Source organism: Ochotona curzoniae, unplaced genomic scaffold (genome assembly GCF_017591425.1).
Source record: "Ochotona curzoniae isolate NIBS_2020 unplaced genomic scaffold, NIBS_Ocur_1.0 contig_3520, whole genome shotgun sequence".
Taxonomy (NCBI): Eukaryota; Metazoa; Chordata; class Mammalia; order Lagomorpha; family Ochotonidae; genus Ochotona; species Ochotona curzoniae.
The window spans coordinates 17,431,311-17,456,487 of record NW_024465894.1 but is presented as its reverse complement, the minus strand read 5'-3'; the positions used below and the strand labels follow the sequence as shown (position 1 = coordinate 17,456,487).

General features: G+C 51.7%; 1 protein-coding gene across 3 annotated transcripts in view; it reads right to left on the bottom strand.

Moving 5' to 3' along the window:
* STK35 (serine/threonine kinase 35) overlaps positions 1 to 21,516 on the bottom strand; it is a 33,918-nt gene extending 12,402 nt beyond the window's left edge. The window contains exons 1-3 of one of the 3 annotated variants that reach the window (XM_040981719.1): positions 21,199 to 21,516; positions 19,983 to 20,580; positions 7,562 to 8,319 (exon numbers count right to left, since the gene is read on the bottom strand). In XM_040981719.1, coding sequence (XP_040837653.1) covers positions 7,607 to 8,319; positions 19,983 to 20,580; positions 21,199 to 21,516 — 1,629 coding nt within the window. In that variant the 3' untranslated portion in view covers positions 7,562 to 7,606. Of the gene's footprint in view, positions 1 to 6,773; positions 8,320 to 19,978; positions 20,581 to 21,198 lie in introns of those variants that run through there. The other 2 variants (XM_040981718.1, XM_040981720.1) reach the window with 2 other exon arrangements.
* Between the last annotated feature and the right edge of the window lie 3,661 nt (positions 21,517 to 25,177).

The window sequence follows — 25,177 nt, the reverse complement described above, 5'->3', positions numbered from 1 at the left end:
TTCAAGAGGCAGCCCCAAACACAGTTTCTCCAAGATGGGGTAGCAGGTACCCTGAGCCCTAGAGTAAGCCATAACCTGCCAGACCTTAGGGTCCATCTCTTATCCCCACTACTGAATTATAAGCTTGCAGGGGACAACATGGAAGTCTAAGTGATCAAGGCCACCTCTGGGCACATGCCTGTCACCTGCCAGCAGGGCTCCTGCCCACATCTAGGTGATCTTTCACTACAGGGATGCAGGGAGGCCCTACAAGTCAGGGTGGTCTAGATGACGCAGTTCTTTGCTTCACTCAGGATTCAAGTGAGCCAGAAACAGCAGCCCAGCCCACTTACGCTTTTGGGCCTTATCAGCCTTAACCCTCAAGGCTGGATTCAGTCCAAAGTAGCTTTCAGCCAGTCCCAGGAACCACAGATGGCAAGGACACCATCGCTGTCTGAAGCCTGTCCTCACAGCTCACACCAGGCTGCTGTCACACTTGCCCAGCATCTGTGTCCAGAATGAGGATGCCCAGGCCCACACCTTTAGCCATAGCTGGAGGGGTAGCTGGTGGTCCTGCAGCAGTGAGGGATACTTGATGCCGTTGACACTTGTGGGTTGCCCATCAGTGTCAGCTGGAGGAGAAACTCATTGTTGGTCCCCAAGTCAAAGCCCAGCAAAGCTTGAGGAATCAGCTGCAGGACTGCTGGCCAGGCACACCTTCATTCAAGCCCTAACTCCCCAAGCCCTGGGAAAATAACCCTCAGCTTCTTCACCTGCAGAACAAAACAGGCAAGTGATGGCACAGGCTGTGGACGACATGGGAACAGTACATGTAGTGTGCTCTACTCAGGGCAGGGCCCTTTAGCTCTGGTTTTGATAACCAGCGGCTGCAATCATCTTTGTATCGTGGGCCAACAGGAAATGGGAGCTGAAGGGTCCCCCAAAGCACCAGGCAGCCTTGTTCACAGCTGGATGGTTATAAGAGCCACTCAGAGGTGACCAAAAGGGTGTTGTCTGGGGCAAGTGAAGGCAATGATGCCAGAGTGCACAACTGGGCCATGACATCAACAGCCCTGGGGCCTGCCTGTCCCCTCCTGGATGCCTTCATGTCCTGTAGAGCTGTGAGGGGCAGATTATCCCTGAGGGCTGCCAGCTCTGTTATGTAACCGATGGCTCAGCACGTCCTGTGGATACAGCAGGAATAATCAGGAGATGGCAACAGCAGGCCACTGGGGAGCTGCCTGGGTCTGCCAAAAAAGCACCAATCGTCCCCACCTGGGGAGGAAAACAACTCAGAAAACACTAGCACCCAGACAAGGCCCTCAGGGATGTGTGGTGCCCAGAGCCACAGGGGTCTCCACAGCTGAAATCTGAGCCTCAGTCTCCTGGGGCAAAAAGAACCAGGAGCATTGAATCTTCTGCCTCCCGGACTCCAGCACCATTGTGCCATGTGCTAGTGACATTGCAAGGCAAGACTGAGACCCCCGCCTCACAGATGGACTCAAAGAGAGGCTCAAAGGTGCCAGATCCGAGACCTGCTCATCAAGGCAAACATTCTCCTCCCATGACCAGTGAGCTCTCTTCTGTAGCTAGAACTGGATTGCCCAGTCCACCCCAGAGTACAGGCTGCCACCTTCCTTCTCCCAGCCTCTTTGCTGGCAATTCAAGCCTCAACTGAAGACCGTTTTGGGATCCACTTCTGAGTGTAGAATCAAACCACTGGCTTCAGCCTGTGACACCCCAGAGGTTTTCCCTGCTTCTACTTCCCTTTGGGCTGCCAACAGACTGTCAACCTGCCTAGGAGACCTAAGCACCTCCCACTGCAAACCTACCCAGTGCCTCATGTCACTCATCTCCGAATCCTTGGGGTTGGTGGGCAGAACATTCTACTCTCTCAGTTGCTCATGAACTGTGCAAACATTTGAAATTTACAGACATAAAATATACCACGCTGGCACCAACTAAAACCCGAGCACAAGTGTAGGCTTTGCTTCTTGTTAGGAATTTACTTGCAGAGAAGTAAATGGAGTAACGGTCATAAAGCATTAACCCTCCTCCTCACCTCTGGTCACCAGGGCCACTGTCACCCCTCTAACAGCCAGGCTCTTGGCTCCCAGGTCAGGAGGCAAGGTTCCCTGTGAGGATCTTGCCCACTGGTGGTCCTAGGCTGCCACCCCTAGGGGAAGGCAGTCCCATGAAGCAGGGACTAGTTCAAGGCTGTCTTGATGGCAGGGACCTGGAGACCCAACTGGAGTCCCGAGTTCCCAATTTCTTACCTAAAACTTACTTTTTAATTTATTCTCTGGGGTCCCTGGCAAACTTGGCTATTTAAAACAAACCATATTAATTAGGCATCTTGTTTCCACCTTTTGGCCTTGAATCGCTGTGGATTGGCCTGACACTGACAGTGTGATACCATTTCGATAGAATTCCGCTCAAAGGCAGCCTCAACAGGCCAGTGGGCTGCTGCTGACCAGGTCGGCAGGAGGAGCTTCCAGATCCCTGTGACACCATCAGGGGTGCACTAGGGGGGTTTAGGGAGCCCCAAGGACAAAACCTCCCATTTCCTAAAACAGAGCTGGACACTGAAGCACAGGCGAAGGGGTCAACAGGTTACCCAGCATGTCAACCTTGGGCTACACCTTTGCATCCCAGGCCAGGACAAAAGGAGCAACAAGGCTTCAGGCCTGGCCTTTTTCTGGGATGCCAGGCAGCCCCAAAGGCCTCACATAAACCAAGGAATCTTCACTGTGACGACACAGCCCCTCTCCCGTCCAACCCACATTACATCGACATTGGATTTCATTGAACCCATTCCAAACTGACATCATCCAGGGGTTTGGCTTCAGAAGGCCCTAGTAACGAAGGTTTGTGTACTGGACGGCAGACTTGGCCATGGGTGCTGACCTGTCATCCCACAACACCCTCCCGGCAGCAGGTGGGCGGTGGCACCCAGAACACCAGTTTGGCTGGCATTTTGCTTGGGGTAAGGCTTGTGGCTGGCCAGCAAGAACCATGAAAAATTATTAAATGCCTTCCAAAAGTGACAAACATCGGGGAAACGGGACCCATCACTGAGTAACCTTTCCACTCCAGGCCAGGGAGAATTGGAAAGCCCACTGCCTAACCTTCAACATGGACAGATTCCGGGACTACCAACAACCTCCACAAGGTAAACATGACTAGCTTTACAGATAGTATAACCAAAGCTCAGAGAGTTCGGGCAATAACTTGCATGAGGCCACACAGCCAGTAAACCACAGAAAATGGGATTCAATCCCTGCCCCATCATTAAGCAATGCTCCTTTCAGGGGAATTCCAAGCTTCCAACTCAAAGTGCATCTCTCTTACTTTTTGCAAAAATTGGAAATCATTTAGTCCCGACTTAAATGCTAGTCTTAAGTCTATACTCCTAGATTATGGAGGTGAACAGAGGTCAAGTGTGTTTGCTGCATGTGGCTAGACTAGAGGCAGGACCAGTCTAATAGGGAAGTTGGCCAGGAGCCAGCAGGCTCCACTTCTGCAGCCACCACTCACTTCACAGCAAAACGTCTCAGGAAGGCTCCCTGTGTACCGCTTGTCCCAGCCTGGGCCCATCTCACTTTCATTCCCTCTTAAGTGTGCACTGGTGTTTTCTAGAAGTTCCATGATAAGTGGCATTACATCACTCTATAAAGCAGAAGGATATGAGAATCGAGCTGACTATGAAGGCGGCCGTTATAGAGATCTGTAGCCATAAAACAATGCTGCTCTACTCTCTGAACTCAGTTTTGAAAATACAATACTCATAACACACCAAGGTTTTTATTTGCTATTCATTCCTTCATTTGAAAGGACATTTAAAATATTCCTGTTTTAGCATTCAACACTACAAATATCCACAGCTATAACCCCAAACCCAAACTTCCTGGAGTCCTCAATTTTGAGAGCGTAAAGCGGCTTACAGACCAAAACCTCTGCCAATCACTGTTCTGCCTGCTCCACCTCTCCCCTTCATCCTCTCTCAAGGCCAGGCTAATCGGGGGCACTGATGGCATCCTGGTGCTAAGCCCAAGTGCAGTTCTTCAGCTTGCTCGGGCCACACGCAGCAGAAGCCATGGCTGATCGCCTCCTCCCATCTCTCCAGTTCTTTCTCAACTGAGGCCGGAGAGCCCAGGAGCTCAGTGCCTGACCTCCGTGTGCACCTACCACAGGACCGGGGCACTCCAGTTTGTATCTCTAGGCTGGATTGGACCCCCATCTCAACCATCTGGATTCTAAGTAGGTGTGGCAAACTTCCAGATGGTTGAAACCCAGCTTCCTACAACCAAGCTTACTGCTCCACTGTCTTTCCAGCATTATCTGGAGACAACTGTGTTCTAACCAGGTCAAAACTTGGAGGTACTGTTAATTCCTTCTTCCTACACCTCACATTTAATCCAGCAGGAAATCCAATTGGATCTTGAGGTCAGAGTTTACCAAACCCCATCTCCTCCCCACTGCTTCACGCCATCACTCCTCAGCTGGACTGTCACAGCAGTATCCCATCTTAGCCCTTACTTGCACAGGAAACAAAGGAACTCCTTCAAAACTGAGATCAGATCACCCCAAGTGTAAGCACCAATGAAATTCCACCTGTCTCAAAACCCAAAGCCAGTCTTTTACCATGGCTCTAAAGTTGCTGCACTCCCTCCCAGCTCCCTCCTGGCTCTGTCCTTTCTGCTCCTGCCTTTACAGTGACCGTCACCTGTAAGGGATGCTCTTTCCCAAGAAACTCAAGACACTCCTTGAACTTTTTCTCATTCTTCTCCAAGGACACTGTAGAGACACGTGGATCTTTTCCATTTAAAAGTACAACCCTATTCTTGCTTCCCAGCACTCAGCATTGTCTAGTAATTACCTATGCCCACTGTCTGCAGTCTCCTCAACATAACAGAAACCCTCTAAGTGCAAAGTGTTATCTTGTTCACTACAGTATCATCTGTGCTTATAATGGGAACAGATACACTGAACGAACAGATAGATCAAGCCTGATTCCAACTGGCCAGATCCAGTCACCCACCACTACTGACTTGAAGCTTTTGGCACAGGGTTTGGCTGTGAGCACAGGGACTTAGGCCCAGGATCACAATTTTAAACGCCCACCCAGTATTGGGCAGAACAGGCAATGGTCAAATTGGCACCACTGGCACTGAACATAATCTATTAGACCACAACTTGGAGATTATCGTGGGACGCTTACCAGTAACTACAGTCCTAACTGCTAATCTTTTCTCCATTTTTAAAGGGTACCCAGTGCTTCTAGATGAAGGAATCACTCCTACTGAGCTAAAACTACCCTGCAAAGCTGTAAAAAAAAAAAATCCCAAGTATTCTATCTCTGATTTTGGGGTTGACGTCGTGGCTCAACAGGCTAATCCTCTCCCTGCAGTGCCGCCATCCCACATGAGCATTAGTTCTAGTTCTGGATTATCCACTTCCAGTCCAACTGCTTTTGGCCTGGGAAGGTGGTGGAGAATGGCCCAAGTCCTTGGGACCCTGCAACCATGTGGGAAAGAGAGCTTCTTCCAAGCTCTGGCTCTCTGCTTTGGATAAGTCCAGCTACTGCCGTTGTGGCCAAATTGGGAGTGAGCCAGAAAATGGAAAATCTCTCTTTCTCCCCATAAATCTGTCTTTCAAATACAGATAAGTGAATCTTAACAACAACAAAAAATCCTTGATGTCAAGTTTTAACACCATAGCTCTAACCCAATTCCGGACCCTCTTCCAGTGACAACCTTCTTCCTATGCCAGAGCAGACCTGAATTCCAGACTCTTTCAAAAGGATGAGATAGAAATGGGAAGTGACAGCATGAAACATAATTAAAACACTGTCTAGGGCCTGGCGCAGTGGTTAAGGTCCTCGCCTTGCACACCCGGGATCCCATATGGGCACCAGTTCTAATCCTGGCAGCCCCACTTCCCATCCAGCTCCCTGCATGTGGCCCAGGAAAGCAGTCGAGGACGGCCCAAGGCTTTGGGAACCTGCACTTGCGTGGGAGACCCGGAAGAGGCTCCTGGCTTCGGATCGGCACAGCATCAGCTGTTGCGCTCACTGGGGAGTGAATCATCGGACGGAAGATCTTCCTCTCTGTCTCTCCTCTCTGTATATCCGCCTTTCCAATAAAAATAAAATAAATCTTAAAAAAAAAAAAAGAAACACTGTCTAGCCAAGCCCTCTGGCTCATAACATACCACTACTCTAAAACTAGCTGTGGTAAATGCTGTTCTCTCTCAGTGGGTAGTAGGACAAATTGGCCTGACATACGTAAGGTACTCAATAAATGTGGGGAAAAAATGTTTGTGGAATGGGAGAACTCAAGCTAGTGACTCACTCCTTAAATACATGTGCTAAGAACACATCACAGACATCACTAGACTCGACCTGGTGTAAACAAACTGCAGCAACAAATTAGGGTGAATTAGGAAGAGAAAGGACAAGTAAGAACTGACCATTGGGATCGGGATGAAAGGCCCACCTGTGCCTGAGAATTTGAGGCCTCACCTCTGTAGTCACTGGAATGGGTCCAGCTTCCCATCACCTGGCATCTCATGGCCAGTTTGCCATGTCAATATTAAGGAAAAGGTAGCCAAGACTAAGGCAAACCTGTCCTTTGACTCAGCAGGACTTCAGGTAAACTACTCCACCCTGGCAGGACTGTCAAGATTGTGAAAATCTTCGCCACACACAGGGCTGGATAGGCTTTCCCTGGCCAGTAGCTAAGATCTTGCTCCAGTCTACAGAAGTAGTGCACACTTCAGGATTTCCCAGCCCAGCCCTGGTCTGCACTGCTTCCCTCCCTCTCCAGGCAGGGCCTCCCTGACCCCCATGTCCACACCCAGTCTCCCCTGTGGCTTCAGGTCCTCAGCTGAGGCCACTCCTTCCACCTGGTACACCCTCTGTCCCTACTTCCCTGCTTTTTCCTAGGGACACCACAGCCTCTGTCCCGCATCCCTCCAAGGGAAAGTGCAAAAACAACTCTACCTGACAAATCAGAGCCCAAAATATAATATGCAGACTCCTACAGGCATATCCACTAACAGATCCTTTGCATTCTGTAAAATGGAGAGCCAACCTGCTATCTAAGCAGAATGGTTCAAGCAGAGTACCGTAGCTAGGATGGGATGTCACACTGAAACCCACACTCTCCAGTATGACGGGAGAAGGTTCCAGTGAGTGACAAGAGCAGGGAGCAGCACTCCACCTAACCATAACAGGTCTAAACTATGTGCAATTGGAGCTGGATGACAGGGACAGGACGAGGGATAGTATTTATCCTCTGAAAATAACACACTTTCTACAGTGAGCACTGATTACTTGATGGTGAGAGAAAGGCCCTGAAGAGACTCAGCTGAAATGCAACCTGCCTTCAGCCTTCTTCAGACTTTCCAGCTTGTACTCAAGTAGCCCCACGTCCCTCCTCGTCAACACTTAGGGAGATGGCTGAGAACTGGCACGTGGTTCTCCTCAGCATGACACTGCCTGCTTGGCAGGACCCACCCCCAGGCCCAGGGTGAGAATCCAGTCCAGTAAGCATTCGTGTTCATGCAGAACAAGGGGAGCGGACTCACCTAGTTTATAACACCCAAGATGCTCAGCCCTGAATTTTTAAGCAGCACATGTGACCTGGTCCATTCTGGTTTCAAGTTCAAAGGCATCAGGCCGGTCCTGTGGGTTAGCAGCTAACATGTCTTTCAAGAGCTGCTTGATCCCCTCAGACATGGAAGTCCTACGTTTCTGGGGGATGTGCAACTCCATCTTTGGGTTTTCTAGCAGCGCCTCGCCAACAGGGACGATCTCAGTCCCCTGTTTGATGTAGGTCCCCAGGAGTTCCTTCTTGGTCTCAGAGTCAATAAAAGTGATTCTCTCGATCATGGCCCAGATGATGATGCCCAGGGCAAAGATGTCCGCCTTGGCCGTGTAGTGTCCCTCCCAGACCTCGGGAGCCATGTAGAAGTCCGAGCCGCAGGCTGAGGACAGCCAGTATTTATTCACATTCACATTTTTGTTGTCATGATTGCCCTCTTTTCCTCGGGGTGCCAGCCCAGCACAGACTTTGCTTAGTCCAAAGTCGGCCACCTTGAGGATGGGGGTGCCCGACCGCTCGGTGATGAGGATGTTGTCCGGCTTTAGGTCCCTGTGCACGATGTGGTTTTTGTGCAGGAAGGCAATGGCACTAGTGAGCTGGAGCATGAAGCTTTTGTTGGTGGCCGGGTCAGGCCTCCGTGACAGGACATACTGATTGAGGTCTCCACCTTCGCAGAACTCCATGACGAACCAGAGATAGCAGGGCTCCTCCGCATAGCCCAGGATCCTCTCTCCTGGATCAAGACAGCAAGGGGCTTTGTGAGACAGGCACATGTGCACACCACTCAAAAAATGTAGTGTACTACAGCACAGAGTGACAGAGCTGACGACCAGGGACTAAGACTGTTTCCTTCACACGCTGACCTGTTTCTATCCACAGACAACAAGGTCTAGACACAGGCATTGGGACAAGTGTCAAACCCTGGAGTTTAGAACAAAGTCAAGAGAGGAGCTCAGTTTTGCACTGTCTGGTGTGACCGGAAGCCACAGTTTCATTATGTGGCTTCCAAGCAAGTAGCTCCCCATCTATCCTGCCCAGAGCTGCTGGTCAAGACACAAGGTGAGGTACGAGAGCTATCAAATGCGTACTGCTTCTGCCACTGTTATTCCATGCCAAGTCAATCTCTCTTCTCTTTGCTGACTTACAAGGAGGATTCTTACAAATGCACCTAGAGCTGCACCAACATTTGGATTTCTTACGACTTATCCTCCAACCCATCAGTAGTCTCTGCCAGAAGTCTCTACCCCATGTCTGGCACAGGTTCAGCATAAAATAAGCCCCGTCCTTTGGAAACTGGATGACAAGGATCTGCCACTGTGGGTCCTTCACCTGCATCAAGGTCAACTTCAACGACTCCATAAACGGTGGGCATGAACCCTCACATCTGTAGAAGTCAGAAAGGACAGGACCCGAGTTAACCTCTAAAGGACAGGCAAGTGAGGCCAAAAGGGAATCCCAGGCTGGGAGATCATGGGGACACATGGATGGCTGCGAAGTCTGGCGGAATGACAGCAGCTACAGTAGATGCCCAAGATGTGTGATCCTGAAACTCGGGGAAGGATAGTGATAAATTTCTCTAAGAAAATCTCAACTGACAGTACAACTGAGCCCTTGTAACATGGAATGTAGCTGAGAACTGCAAGCTAAGGTAAGCAGGCAGAAGCAGGCTAAGAGGGCAACTGTCTTCATCTTGCTCATGAGGAAGCTGAGCTGCAAAGGATGGGTCTTGCCTTGTGAGCTCTCTGGGCATTGGGAACTGAGCCAGAACCTGAAGTCAAGTTCTCTCATCCCCAGCATGCTGTATCCACTGTAGCAAAACCAGGGCTGTATCTCCTTAGGTAAGGCCCTCAGCCCCCAGAGTCTCTCTTACTCGGTTTTTTATCTGACATTATTATAAAGAGAACCAGTAATGTGGGTATGCCGCTAACCCAGTGGCCCTGAAATTACCAAGGACTCACACCTGCTGAAGCCAGTGAGTCAGAGTTCTAGCTTGAGCCCAAAGACAACTTGATATACAAGACAAAAGCTTTAGGTTTGTGACCACAATCTGACAGGTCTCATTTCCCTTGTCATTATAATTTTGCTTCTATTATTCACAATCAGAGCAATACAGGTAGAACCAGTTTAGGGCAGATGGGTTTCTTTTTTTAAAAAATCAGTTGCTTCCTTTCATAATCCTTTCTAGGTCACTGGCCAAGTGAGTCGAGCTGCTGAATCTAAAAGCACTGCAAAATGAAGCAGCAATTTGGGGCCCAGATTGACATAGGTTGTAGATCTGTTACGATGGGAGCAGAGGGCTGGTGCCATGGTGAAGCACATTACGCCTCCCACTGCAGCACTGGCACCCCATAATGTGTACTGATTCCGAATCCCAGCTACTCCATTTTGGATCCAGCTCCGCTCCTGTATCTGGGAAAGAATGCTGTTGTCATACCCAGTTTACAGATTAGGAAACTGAGCTCAGATACCAGCTCTGACTCCAAAGTTAGTAAGTGGCTGAAATTCAGAATTGGGCCCAGGTAGTGTGGCTAGAGAGTCTACCTTCCTGGGAGCCAGCACTGTGTCATGGTAGGCTAAACCTCTGCCTATAGTGCCGGCAGCCCACATGGGTGCCAGTTTGTGTCCCACAGGTTCCACTTCTGATCCAGCTCCCTGCTTACGACTTGGGAAAGCAGCAGAGGATGCTGCAGATCCCTGGGCTGCAGCACCCATATGGGAGACCAAGAAAAAGCTCCTGGCTCCAGATCAGCCCAGCTCTGGTTGTGGCAACCATTTATGGAGTGAACCAGCAGATAGAAGATCTGTCTCTCCTCGTTTCTAAATTTTCCTTTCAAATAAATATAAAGAAATAAAGAAATAAAAAATTAAAAAAAAATTAAAAAGCCATCAGATTCTTTCTGCAAGAGCCCCATCAGAAAATGGTGAAACTTTGGGTGGGGAAATAAAGGATGGAGAATGATGTTTTATACACAAAGTTGGTAACTAAGGTAACAGAAGCAGAAGAAAACAAGCCTGCAAAACAGACTATTATGTAGGGCTAGGTTATGAGAATTCAAGGAGAGAGAAAAGGGCGCGTGCGCACACACACAGCATTCTGAATCAGTGACTGGGTGGGGCAGGCTGCTCTGAGGTGGTGAGCTAAGTTCAAGGCACAGTGGCTGAGACACCATATCAGAGTGCTCGGACTGAAGGCTGTTTCTGTTCAGACCCCTAGGGCATGGCTTAATCACTCAATCACTGCCTCTCACGTGGGAGACTCAGAAAGAGTTCCTGGCTTCCAGCTTCTAGTGGCTCAGCCCCAGCTGCGGTGGGCATCTGAGTGAAACAGCAGATGGAAAATATCTGTCACCATCTTTCAAATAAATATATTATTATTTTAAAAAATATTTATTTATCTTTATTGCAAAGTCAGATATACAGAGAGGAGGAGAGATGGAGAGAAAGATCTTCTGTCCATTGATTTCACTTCCCAAGTGACTGCAACGGCCGGAGCTGCACCAATCCGAAGCCAGGGGCCAGGAGCCTCTTCCTGGTCTCCCATACAGGTGCAGGGTCCCAAGGCCTTAGGCCATCCTCAACTGCCTTCCCAGACCTCAAGCAGGGAGTTGGATGGGAAGCAGGGCTGCTGGAATTAGAACTGGCTCCCATATGGGATCCTGGGGTGCTCAAGGCGAGGACTTGAGCCTCTAAGCCACCACACCAGGCCCCAAATACATACATGCTTTTTAAAAAAGCAGCAGCAGCCCTACCAGACTCCAACACAGCTGACTGATGGAGTTGTGGCTCAGGTTCTTCTCAGCTCAGGGAGCTCCCACCCACTCCATGTTTATTTCCTCAGTTATGGGATGCAGAACTGAACAGGCATAAACAGCAAGTACTGGAAATCTCCATGTGAAATGTAGCATTTTGAGCCGACAGAAGTACTTCAGTTTCCTAACTTCTTTGTCCAGTATCACCTGACAGGTCTGCTGGGAGTTAAAAATTTTGCTCCCTAAAAGAAGTAAACAAACAACTAAATCATTGAGTAAATGTAAGTAACTTCCTTTCTGAGGCAGGAAAAGCTAGCACTATTTGAAGGCAACACAGACTTCAGGCAGCTGAACCTCTGAGAGCCCACCACGTTTTAGGCATTATTTCCAAAGCTCACTACACAAGTGACCTCATCTCAAGGCACACTGCTTTAGAAGGGGGGAAACTGAGGCTGAGAAAGGTGAAATACCCTATTTGAGAACACTGCCACAGCAGCAATGTAGAAAATAAGCCACTCTGGTCATGTCCTTCCAGACAACCCTAGTACACAGAGGGTTAAGAAAATGAACTCTAGCGGCTGGCGTTAGGACCCACAGTGGATTCCACATGCACCATGAAAGCGCCAAGTTGCAGACCCAGCAGGGGTTCACCGTTCTAGCTTCCTGCCACCCACACAGGAGACCTGGGTTGCACTCAGTACCTGGCTGCAGCCCCGGCCCAGCCCAAAACCAGCCATTGCAGGTATTTGGGGAGTAAACTAGTAGATGGGCAATTTCTCTCTGCCTCTCAAATAGAAACATGAAAATGTACTTTAATTAAAGCTTTCTGGGTCTCAAAACATTATTCCATGTTCACAGGGAGACAGAGAAAATGCTAAAAAACACCCCAGGCTGGCAATTCTAGCATTCAATCCTGGAGGGCTGGTTTGAGTCTCAGATGTTTTGCTTCCTATTCTAGCTTCCTGCTGATGAAGCAGGTGATGGCCCAAGTGCTCGGGTCCCTGCCAGCTATGTTGGAGACGAGGACAGAATTCCTGCTTCCTGGCTTCAGACTCAGCAGCTGACCCAGATTTGTCTGAAAGCAAACCAGCAGACAGATCACGGTCTCTCCCTTGCTGTCACTCTGACTTTCAGGTAAACAAATCTTAAACAGAGCAGGTATGTTGCTGCTCATGGAAATAAATGATTGTTTAAGTCTCCGAGTGAAATGTGGCCTGCTTCATAAAGACACCTGAGGCTAGCAGGCTGGAAAGGAGGACCAGTCAGCACAAGCATCAGAAAGGCAGGCAGCTCCTGGAAAGGCCCTGGATTAAGCCTATGCCAAGCCTGCCCACATGCTAGATTGCCAGGTTCTAGTCAATTTCATTTAGATGTCGCCTGAGCACACACTGCTTGGGTCAGACCCTATGTGTGAGAGCGAAACTGCAGCCTGTGCCCATATGGGCTTCTGGTCATCAGAGGCAGAATGACTGCAGGCTCTGAGAGCCAGGGAGACGGGATGCAAAAGGTGGCAGGAGGACAACTGTGGAGGTCCTTCGTCTGCCTCTCCAGGGAAGGAAGGAGCACCCAGGTGTGAGGGCTTTGCACCTGCAGCCAGCGACCTTACCAGACTGGGAAATGCGAAGAGACACAGTGCTTGGTGGCTTGAAATTAGGCTGGAGACACCCTGAGGCAGACTGAATACAACTGAGTTCCTATCTTACAAAGATGCTGCTTACTGAGCCAAGCAGTTGTTATCAATTTTAAGACTTAGTATTCAGGTGAGGCTAGCCAGTGTGGTGACAACAGGGCTTACCACTGACAATGTCTGCTTTGGACTTCAGAGCTGTTACCAGGTACAGCAGTGTGCCTGAGACAGTGGATGGAACAAGACAAGCCCCTCAGGGAGGCCTGAAGGGCCAGAGGAAGAAGCCAGTCGGGGTCAAGAGCAACATCAGGAGGCTTTGAAACCGGGAGAAGCAAAGGCTGTTAGGGGAGGCACAGGAAAGAAATCAGGGAAGGTCTAAGTGTCAATAAACTTGGTTAACTTATCGCATGGGATGGCAAGAAAGAATTCAGAACACTTTCCCCTTCCTGCAAACACCTGCCTATTCAGACACAATTATACCCCCTTCCACAGGGAAGGAAACTGAGGCTTGCAGTAAGCTGCCAGCGTGTGGTCTCACGGCTAGCCAGGGACAGCACGAACAGAGCCTGCCTCCTCACCTCTCAGGGCGGGTAGCGTGGCTCCACATCTGGCCATTCTAAATCCCACAGTAGCACGACTTCACACCTGGACGTTTAATTCCCACAGCGGCATGAGCTCCTGGAAGCGACTCTGACGTCCACCACCCCAGGGCTCCTAACAGCCAGCAAGGCCTTGGTGCTGAGGGTCCAGCCACACAGCACCAGATTCAGTGTCAGTAGAGGAATAATTGTGATTTGATGTAAACGTGCTGGGTTGACAGTAATTCAGAAGTATGCAAGTCTTAAAAAATGCTCAATCCAGTGACTAAGAAAATCTTATCTTTTAAAAATATTTTTATTGGAAAGGTAGATATAGAGAGAGGAGGAGAAACAGAGAGGAAGATCTTCTGAACATTGATTTCACTCCCCAAGCAGCTGCAACAGCCAGAGCTGAGCTGATCCGAAGCCAGAAGCCAGGAGCTTCTTCTGGGTCTCCCACGTGGGTACAGGGACCACAAGCTCTGGGTTGTCCTCAACTGCTTTCCCAGGCCACAAGCATGGAGCTGGATGGGAAGTGGGGCCGCTGGGACCAGAACCAGTGCCCATATGGGATCCCGGCGCATTCAAGGTGAGGACTTTAGCCATTAAGCTATTGCACTGGGCCAGAAAGATCTTATTTGAGGAATTTATTCTGTAAGTACCCCCAAAAGGCAAAAAAAAAAAAAATCCTTACTACCACCACCAAACATTCAAATTCTCCAGAACTGACACGGCACACAGTGTAAAAGGAGGAATAGAAGCAACTTAATTGCTCAAGAATGGGTTACAGTTAATTACGATATCACCACTTGGCTGAATGATTTAAAGAATACTGCATGTCAACAAATACTGAATTAAAAAGAGAAAAGGCATATTAAAATTCTTCTTAGGAAAAAGAATTAGAGAAAACTCGAACAGTAAAAGGTCTGGGAAAGCTTTGTTTCTGATCAGGAGGCACATATTAAACTAAGTGTCCAGCTGAAGATCAGACCCAGAGGCCAAAGACCAGGCCCACCTGGCGAGTCTCCCCAAAGACAGGCGTGGCCCAAGCCCTAGTGCTGACGGCGATCTGGGTTGACGCTGCGTACCATGTCAACACCACAGGGTGTTGCGGTACTTCCTAAGATTAACCCAACAGATTCCTAACCAGGGCTGCCAGGACAAGCTGTGGTGCAACACACAAGCCAAGAAAGGACCTGCCAGTCAGGCAGACATGGTGGTAGAGCCAGCAGGCTTCGGTCACCACGGCATCCCCAAAAAATGCACAGCCATATGACTCTGGGCAAGCTTCGGATCCTTCAGAACCGGCTTACAGAAACCCCTAATACATCATCACTAGGCTGATGTAAGGATTAACTGCGACATCCAAAGAAGCTTGCATGGTGCTTGCACACAAGAGCAGACAAACTACTAGTTGTTAATTATGTAAAATCTCTGGACATGGGTGGCAGCCAGCCAGTGGGGCCTTAAACATGGGGGAAAGTGGAAAACCAGCTCTATGTACATCTAGATGGTGGTACCTTCAATGGTGCTGTACTGGATAATTACCTCAAAGGATCTTTAATTGTTTTATCTACAAGACTAGCAGGTAGGGGCGGTGCTGTGGAACAAACATGGTTAGACCATGGCTTATGGCACAAGCATCCCACATGGGTGCTGGTTTGAGTCTCGCTTACTTCATTTGCACCTGGGAGAGCAGAAGATGGTCCAAGTACTTGGGTCCCTATGCCCGTGTGGAGGGCCAAGAAGCAGCTCGTGGCTTTGGCCTGGCCCAGATCTGACTGTTGTAGCCACTGGGGGAGTGAACCAGCAGATGGGCAGGCAATCTTTGTCTCTAACTTCCAAATAAATCTTTAGAATAGAAGGAAAAACAAACAACAACAACAACAACAACAAAATAAACAGTAGCCAACTTCTCAGCGAATTAAATGACAGACTGTGGGGCTCAGGATGTCTCGTCAAACCCGAGGTGGCACAGTACAAAAACACATGGCCGGGGTTCAGTGATGGAGTGAGATAAATCAAGATAAGATGCAAAATCTAGACAGGCTTAAAAAGGCAAAAAAGCAGAAAGAGTAGCAGTAAGTAAGTAGAATATGTAAAAGAACTGGGTCAGGACAAGAATCTGTCAGTTTTGTATTCACGAGGGTTTCAGTCCTAAGGATACCACCAAAGGCCAAACTCAAGGTAACAGGAAAGCTAAGCTCTTCCTAAAAGCTTTCACTGTAAAATATCCAACCCGGTCAGCCCCGACTGACCAAAGCTCTCAAGTAGCGTGGGGCTGCATCCACCTCCTGCAGCTAGTACCTCAAATCCCCAGTGTACACCAAAGGATGTACTGGGTCAGAGGCAAAAAGATGTCTGTATGGCTGACTCACAGCATTCACAGGCAGCCCAGGATGCTGGCAGCTGGGACACACGGGAGGCCCCTGCAGAAATAAATCAGCAGTGCTCAGTGCTACAAGCACTGATTAACAGGTAGTGAAAAATAAATAGTAGTCACTAGCTCCTGAGTAAAATACAATCACGCCCATTTATAACTAAGCTAACCAGGAGAACTCAAAACTTAAGCCACCTAACCCCAGTGTGCGGCACAGCAGACCTGTGGGAACGTCTGGGCTTGAGTCCAGGCTTTGCTCTTACTAACCCAGTGTCTCAGCTGCCTTACCTGTGAAATGAAGGTAACCATGACTTTCAAAGGGCAGGTGTGAGGACAACCCGAGTTTCTTTAGACAGCACCCAGCACATGGCTACGGTTAAGGAAGTGTTGGATCTGTACAGGTTGAGCCCAAGTTCACTCTCCTATCATAACCTACTAATTTACAGGGCCCCCAAACATCACTTTCACCCAAGTTGAGGTAGCTCAAGATTATCATTGGCTCTATGTTTCGGTACTGCGGAGCTCCCTAAACTCAGGCCCTGGCCACAGCAACTCTGCCCTAAGACCCTGCCTGAGCTCCCAGAACCTCTCCGTGACTCTGTGATGCCAACTCTGGAGACCTCATACTGTCTTTGCTCGGGTGTGTGTCACAGACAACATCCTGCACACAGCATCTCAGAGTAGCTGGGCTCACAGTGGTCACTCAGATGGGCACACAGAAAGATTACTTCCCATCCCAAAGGCCCAAGTTCCCACTCCTCCCAAACCACCCAGTGGCACCTTGGGGAGAGTAAACTTAAAACAAGGATTAAGGCAGAGCTAGGGTCGTGGGCCATGTCAGGAACCCACGAGGCTCCCAAACTCCTAGCTACTCAGTTTTCTGGGCCTTGGAGTTGGTCCTGCATGGGTCTGTCTGACTTGTCTGCCATCTACCAAGTGGCAGTCATGTGAACTTTGTTCTCAATGCATTTGTGACAGGGTCCTTTACCAGAAAACACGTGGCTTGGAGCAAAATGTCGGGACGTCACCCTCTTTTTTATGTGGAAAGTTTACAGGATGGTGAAGCGCAGGAGACTGGCTTAAGTGCTGTCACTGTCTCACACCAGGCATGTCCTCTTTCTGGACTGCAGGTCTCTTCCTTGTAAAACAGAGGCCAGCTCAGACACCCAGGACTTCTGCTGGCGTCAGCCCTCCATATCCTGCTCCTGGACAGGACCCTCTGGTCCACACTCAGAAATGGAAACACCACACATCCAAGTCTATCAAGCAGGAGAAGACCAAGCAGCACACCAGTTGTTCCCTGCTCACCTGGGATACTGGATGACTTATAGACCAAATGATTTCCTGATGCTACAGAAACTTCTTTCATGTATGCAGTAAGGATTGTCAACCCTGAGAAAACAACTACTCTCCCTGCCCAATGGTGAAACAAGAGTCCACGTGGTCCCGCCTGCCCCTGGGCAGCCCCTGCTAACTCAGGGCTCTGTGCTCTGTCCAGGGCTGGACTCAGCCCAGCGGCCCCTCTTGCAGGGACCTCTTCTTTATCACTGAAGTCTTCTCCCAGTCCTCGCTTCTCCTTATTTTAAGACTTCCGTATATTTATTAGAGAGAGGAGAGACAGCGAAAAGATGTCCTTCTGAACTTGACTACGAGTCCAGCCCGCTCATGGCCTTGGGGGAGGCACCCATCTTGAAGGTTTAGCTCAGTCAGGACAGGAGCCTTTAAGCAATCCAGCGTGCTTTACCCTTTTAACAACTCACCCACCTATAGAGCTGGCAGCTGCTGGCTCCTGGCACACCTTGGGAGGAGCAGCCAGCAGGCAGAGAACATCTGCTACCCTAGCCATCACCGGACAGTGTGTGCACACCGCAGCTGTTCAGGGATGGAGGGGTAACAGTCACAGGAGAGACTTGAGAAAGAGCAGGGAAAACAGCAGAACACAGAACATGGGAGGTCAGACACCAAAGGTCAAATCCAAAGTGAAAGCGAGGTGATGTCCTGCCGGCAAGTCAAGCATTTGCCTCAGGAGCCTACAAGGCAGTTTAACACTTTTTAAAGCCCGAAATCCTTCTCTAAGTTGCCAGGGACCACAATGCTGAGTGAGAACCAGGTGAACGCAGAGATTCCTCCAGCTCGGACATGACCCCGGGCAACAGAACAAGATGCACTAAAGTGTAGAAGCCCGTGTCAGGCAAACCTAACCTGCAGCAACTTGGGTCTCTGTTCTCCACTGTCAGCAGCCGCTAACACAGGACATGGAACTTTTCTCCCTGCTCTAGCTCAGTGCCCAGAACCCTGTGCAGATATTTAAAGTTCTAAACAACTGCCAAGACGACAAAAGCAACAAACTTGCCCACTCTCAAACTCTGTCAACTTGGTGTTGTGGAGAACCCAGTAAATAAAGACAAGTTTGGGAAGAGCAGGCAAGACCAACGTGAATCTCAAAGGAGGTGAAGGCCTCCTGGGAGACCTGGGGCAGGACTTGCACCTGCTGAGGCAGGCATAGGGCACCTCTCCCTCGCTCACTCGCTCCACCTGACACTGCGGGTCTGAGAGTGGTCCTCCCACCACGTGTGTACCCTACCCCTACCTGTCACGGACCCAAAAATGTTCCATTAAACAACTTGGTCCGTGTCTCCCAACAGCAGCCTCACCCTTGGGCTGGTTAGAGCCCTAACCAGTCATGCTTTGGTTTACTGCGGATTCCACACAGGAGCAGAATCTAAATCTAGCACCCTGGCATGGTGACCCAGCACCTCCATCTGTGGCTGCAGGCTTCAGGACCGGGCGTCAGTGGCCGAGGGTCCCGCGCTACGTGGCAGTCCTGGGACAGGAGTCCTGGGACACCTAAGCCCAGACCGTTCACTCAGCGCAGGGAAGACACTGAGAGGGAAGGAGGGATAGGAGGTGCCCCTGGAATACAGAGAGGGTGAAACAATCCCACAGGGAGCAGACAGGCTTCCCCAGGACAGACAGTGTGGGGATGGGCACCAAGGCCGGAGCCCATCACGAAGCTCCCACCCTCCCAGGGGAGGAGACCTGCTTAGCCCTTTGCAGCAACCTCAGACACAGAAACAAGACTAGGAGTTCTCCTTCTGTTAGGCCCGCCAAAGTTCCAAAGGCAACTTCTAAGCTGCGTGAGAAAGCCAGGAGCCGTGGTCCGCCTTCCTCTGCCAGGCTGAGTTCTGTCAGCCCACTTTCTGCCTCAGTCTCTCTGTTTAGGCAAAGGGAACAGAGCTTTACTTTTGAGGTTATTAACCAGAAGTCTCTTCACGTCGCGGACTGGAAAAGCGGCGTCCCACCAGGGGATGACACGCTACTCCAGTTTGCAGCCCCTCTCCTGGCCCAGTCGGGATGGGAACGGGGTGCGCACCGAGTGGACACTCGGGCCCGACACATTCCTTCACTCCAGGCCACACGCTACCTGGCCATTTGTCCTGGAGGGCTCACGAGCCTCCCTACCTCGGGGCACCCCTTACCTGCCCGCCCCCTTTAGTCTCAGAGATTAAGATTGAGGATGAGGACGAACCGGGGAGCCCAGAGATACGGGACGTTTTCTTAGGTGACAGCCTGGGCCCACCCGCGGCGGTGAGGGGGGGCTGGTCTGTGGGTGCCAGAGGACGAAGGGCCGGGGGTGGTCTTGGGGAAGACAGACTGTGATGAGAATTCTCGGGGTGGCAGTCTGGGTGGGGGGAGTGGTCCAGCAACCAAGAGGGAACCAGAGAGGGAGAGGAGGAAAGGTTTCTTTTTGTTCGATTTGGGAGGGGAAAAGAGAACAGCCTCTAACGCAGACAGCGAGGAGAGGGGGCCGTCAGCTGAACCCAAGTCCGCCCCCTCTTCACGCCCCCAAGAGACCCTAGGAACGCGGGGCTTTTAAGAATGGCTCACGCTCACTAAGATAGCGAGGAGTACTTAAACGAGCTCTTGGTTATGAACATCCCAGCTAAGTCCGTGCAGGGGGCCAGGCGGGCAAGGGGGTGGGGGCTCCCCGAGCCTGGCGCCGGGACAGGAAGGTGTGTCGGGGCCCGGGCTGCCGACTCCGGGAGGGTCAGGGCGGCTCACCTTTGAGCGAGGTCTCCACGAGGCGCAGGTAGAGCTGCGAGTTCTTGTTGCCGTGGCTCATGCGCTGCGCCAGCCCGTTGCGCTGCAGGACGCACTCCTCGAACTGCACCACGTTCGGATGGCGCCGCTTGAGGCTCGTCAGGGCCCAGAACTCGGCCAGCGCCAGCTCCACGTTCTCGGGGGCGTCGCAGCGGATCTTCTTGACCGCCACCCGGGCCCCGCTGCGCCCGGCCACTGCCTCGTACACCACGCCGTAGCTGCCGCGCCCGATTTCCGCCAGGAGGCTGTAGCGCGGCCGCGCCGACCCGCCGCCGCCCTCAGGCGGCCGCCGAGCCAGGTAGGCCTCGCCCGGGGCCTCGACCGCCACAGGATCCATGGCCTGGGCCGCCGCCGGCCTCAGCTTCGCGCCGGGCGCCCGCGGCACTGGGCTTCGCCTTTTCCGCTCCGGGCTTTGTGTTCCTCGGCGGGCGCCGTCCTCCTCCCCCGTTTCCATGGCTGCGAGCGGCGGGGGGAGCAGCAACGGCGCTGCCCGGGCCCCCCCTGCCTCATCCCTCTGTCCGGCCCTGGGACGCGAAACAGCGGGATCTTGGATTGTGACCTGCGAGAGAGAAGAAGCGTTGAAGCGACCAGGCCGAGGCGGTGAGGCGAGGAGCGCAGGCCGCGGAGCGCCCCACCTCCGCCTCCTCCTCCCGCTCCTCGGGCCGCCGCGGCCCCTTTAAGGCAGAAGGCACCGCCGCTGATTGAAAGGGGGAGGGGAGGGGAAAGCGGGACGGGCGAAACCATAGAGCCCGGACTCCGAGGGGGAACCGGAAAGGAAAGCAGCATCTCACCCGCGCTCCTAGTTACTCGATTGTGCGGGACAAGACAAAAAAAAACGAAAAGCAGAAACGAAAATCATTTGTGAAAATCGCCTTCAGGAGCGACTCGCTACGGAGTGCTTGTTCCCATCCTGGGTCCCTTCCCAGGTCACCCCCTCGGCGCGTCCCGCCTTCTGTCCTCCCGGGTGTAAACAGTCCCATTGAATTAAGCCTCAGCAGACCGAACGGACCGACCCAAGTTCCCCGCAGGCGGCGGGGTGGGGGGGGGGACGGCGGCCGGTCTGTGAGCTGAGCTCCCCGGAGCGAGGCGGGTCGCAGCTGCGTCGGCCCTCCCCAAGGCGCCCGGGCCGGGGGGACAGCGCCCCGCCTCGGCCACGCTCCCGTCACCCCGTCCTTACCTGGCCGGCGTCCCTCGACTTGCGTACGGGCCGTCTCCCCCCCGGCAGCCTCGCTCCGGGATGGTCCGCTCCGAACCGGAGCTGCCTGGGGGACCGAGCAGCGCGGGAAGCGGAGGACCGGGTGCGCCGGGCGACAGGTTCCGCGGTGGCCGCTCCTGCTGCTGCCGCCCCGGGGCCCGCGCACGCCGAGCCGGCCCAGGCTCCCGGGCCCCCGTGGCTCTCCACGTGTTCGCGCCAGCTGAGCCCTTTACATAACCTTTTTATATAAGCCGCGTCTCCCTCCCGCGCGCGGGCCTGCGGAGACTCCTGGTGGCCCATCCCCCGGGAAGGCCGGCCGAGGAGCGCGCCAAGCCGAGCCGGCTGCTGGGGGAGGTCGAGCGGGCCGCCGCGACCCCCGCGCCTCTGGGCACGCCGAACCGCGGCCCAATCACCGGCCACGACGCTCGGGCAACCGAAAAAAAAAAAAAAAAACCGCGCCAAAGCTCCACGAGCCGCCCCAGCCGCCGCCTGCCGCTCTGAGGAAGGAGCTCGCCTTGCAGTGGAGCCACGCCGTCGGCGCCTAATAAATGCAGATTGGGAGCTGGGATTGGCCGGCTGGATGGATTCAGGGCCGGGCGTTTCAATCCCATCTACTAATCACCGCCTCCCTCTCCAGCCCTCCGACCCTCGCCCGGTCTCTTCCCTCAGTAAAATCCCGTTGGGACCCGGGCCCTCCTTCCCGGGGCGGGACGGCTGACGGGATCCGGGCTGGAGGTGCTCGCTGTAGAAGCCCTAGGTAGGCACTTTTTTTTTCCCCCCCAATGTCTTCGTTCACTGGGTGGTACGCAGTGGATGTAAGTCTACAGGTGTGGGTATCGGACGCCTCTAAGTGGGCAGGTACCCCTGGAGAGGGGAGCAGCCTGGAGGGGTTCCCGGGTTCGTAGGTCAGCGTGGTTCACATCCGGAGGGTGCTGGAGAAAAGGCCGCTCCTGGAGTGTTCACCTGAAGTCCCCCCTCATCACTTGAAGAGGCGTAACAAGTGAAAGCAAATACACAAACATTGCAAGAAAAGTAAATAACTGTCATATCCCTTAAAATAATCCCTTTCAGCAGGAGGACAGTGTTGGATTTTGCTTGCTTTACACGAGCCCATTCTCTCTTGGGTGTGTCTGTACATATTGTGTATTTATAAACTTCTTCCTAAGTCATTTTAGCATTTCAGGTTGAATACCCCCTTCCCTCTACTGGCTCCCAGCTCCCACCCCTGGAAAGGCAGCAGAAGATGGCCTGGGCGTTTGGAAACTTGGATGCAGTTCCTGGCCCTGACAGCCCAATCCTAACCATTTGGGGAGTGAACCAGCAGGTGGAAGATTCCTCTCTCTCCCTTACCCTGCCTTTCAAATAAATAAATATTTTTGGTAATTCAATTCAGAATGCACGTTCTTTCGACCCACATCAGGAAGCCCATGACACTGGCTTGTCCCAATACTGGTGAGGTAACCTCGGTCATTCCATCAGACGGTACCTGCCACCCCACAACCAGCAAGTGTGCCACGGGAAGATACGTTGGTACTACCTCTATCCTTGTACATTTTTCATCAGGTTTTTGCCGTAAGGCTTGGGAGATACTGAGTGGAACTTGTTCATATTATGTTTTCTTGCTGCTGCAATAAGGCGCCAGCTATCCAGCAGCTCACATGGCCGAAATAGCTCACTGCTGTGGAGCCTGAAGGTCCCAAGGTGAAGGTGCTGGCAGGACAAAGAGGCTGTACCCCTGAGGCCTTACCTGGGCCTGGGCGTGGTAACCGCCTTGTCACTGTGTCTTCACAGGGTCTTAGAACATATGTGTCCCAGTACCTCCAACGTGACTGTCATATGGGAGTAGAGACCCAGGCCCGGCGTCATGGCCTAGCAGCTTAAGTCCCACTTCAGTGCCCTTTTCTTTTTTTTTTTTTAAAGATTTATTTTTATTGGAAAGGCAGATATACAGAGGAGAGACAGAGAGGAAGATCTTCCGCCCGATGATTCACTCCCCAAGTGAACGCAACGGGCCGATGCTATGCTGATCCGAAGCCAGGAGCCTCCTCCGGGTCCCCCACGCGGGTGCAGGGATCCCAAAGCTTTGGGCCATCCTCGACTGCCTTCCTGGGGCACAAGCAGGGAGCTGAATGGGAAGCGGAGCCACCGGGATTAGAACCGGTGCCCATGTGGGATCCCTGGCATGCAAGGCGAGGACCTTAACCACTGCGCCATCGCGCCGGGCCCAGTGCCCTTGTTTTAATTTATTCAACTCCTTAATGTCCACTCGAGAGTCTGATGTGAGGGCCTAGTGGCTAAATCCTTGCCTTGCATCTGCCAGGATCCATATGGGTGCCAGTTTGTGTCCCAGCTGCTCCACTTCTCATCCAGCTCCCTGCTTGTGGCCTGGGAAAGCAGTGGGTGACGACCCAAAGCCTTGGGACCCTGCACCTGTGTGGGAGACCCGGAAGAGGCTCCAGGCTCCTAACTTTATCCTGGCCCATCCCTGGCTGTGCAGGTATTTTAGGGGAGTGAAGCAGCAGATGGAAGATTCTTTGTCTCACTGCCTTTCACATAGAATGAAAATAAACTAAAGGAACATCAGTGGTTGTCTTTTTGATGAACTTGATAGTGAATGGGGCTCCCAGAGTGGATTGTGGAGTTATGTTGCATATAAACCATATGACTAAGTTGATTTTAAAGTGAGAAACAAAACAAAACCCTGCTCCATGATGGTTGTGTGTTTATTTAGAGGTCTCAAGGACTGAAGGCATTGTCTACAGCCTAGTCCTGTCCCTGCCATCACTCACTTTGGGTTGAGCAAGTCTGTCCTCCCAGCCGTGTCCTCAGTTCTGAGGGAGATTGCATAGCAAGTTCTAGGATGACCACAGGCAGTATTAATGCAGGTAGAAGGCCAGGCTACTTGATAAGTGATGGTTGTTTTGACCCAATTTTTATTCTTTATTTTAGTTCTTGTTATATAACTAGCTTGTACTTATTGCTATGGCTTAAAGGTCAACATTTTTATAAAAGTTACACCGCCTGCAAATCCAGGATCGCCTATGACCATCTATTCAAGTTCCAGCTGCTCCACTTCCAATCCAGCTCCCTGCTAATGGTCCTGGGAAAGCAGCAAAGGATGGCCCGAGGGCTGGGGGCCATGTGGGAAACCCAGCTGGCATTGTGGGATTCTGGCTTCAGCCTGGCCTTGGTCTGGCCATTGCAGCCATTTGGGCAGGAAACTAAAGAATGCCAGCTCTTTACCTCTCCTTCCATCTGTAACTCTGCCTTTCAAATAAATAAATCTTAAAAAAAAAAAAAAAAAAAGACCCATGTAGCTGGCCCAGTGCTCAGTGAGGAATTTTTACCTTCATCTTGGCAGGTTCAGATGAGCATTAAACCCCTGTTACAGATGAAGAGAATGAATGTCAAGGCTGCAGACTCCTCATACCACCTTGCTCTGCCAAGGTAGGTAGTATGGACTTCCACAGCAACCTGTCACCGCTGTTGACACGTGCTGGCCGCAACATCCTGGTTCTTGGTTAGGGCCAGGCCTGTAACTAGAGCTCAGTAGTCGGTGACAGGAGAGAGATAGGAAGCATGAAGAGATAAGGAGTGGCCAGGAGGCTTGGGGCCCTTCCTGGAGGCCTGGGTTACAGAAGGCAAGCTTTTTTTTTTTTCCAGTTGATTTATTTGAAAGGCGGAATGCCAATGCATGCATTTGCATCCTCTGATTCACTCCCCTAAATGGCCTCAGTGGCCAGCACTGGGCCAAGCTGAAGCCAGGAGTCAGAAATTTTATTCAGGTCTCCCGTGTGGGTGGTGCATTGGGGACATCTGCTGCTTGCCCAAGCACATCTGCAGAATAGCTGGAATATGAACCTGGCACTCATATGGGGTTTTTAAAAAGATGTATTTATTTTTATTGGGAAGGCAAATATACAGAGAGAAGGAGAGACAGAGAGAAAGATCTTATATCCAC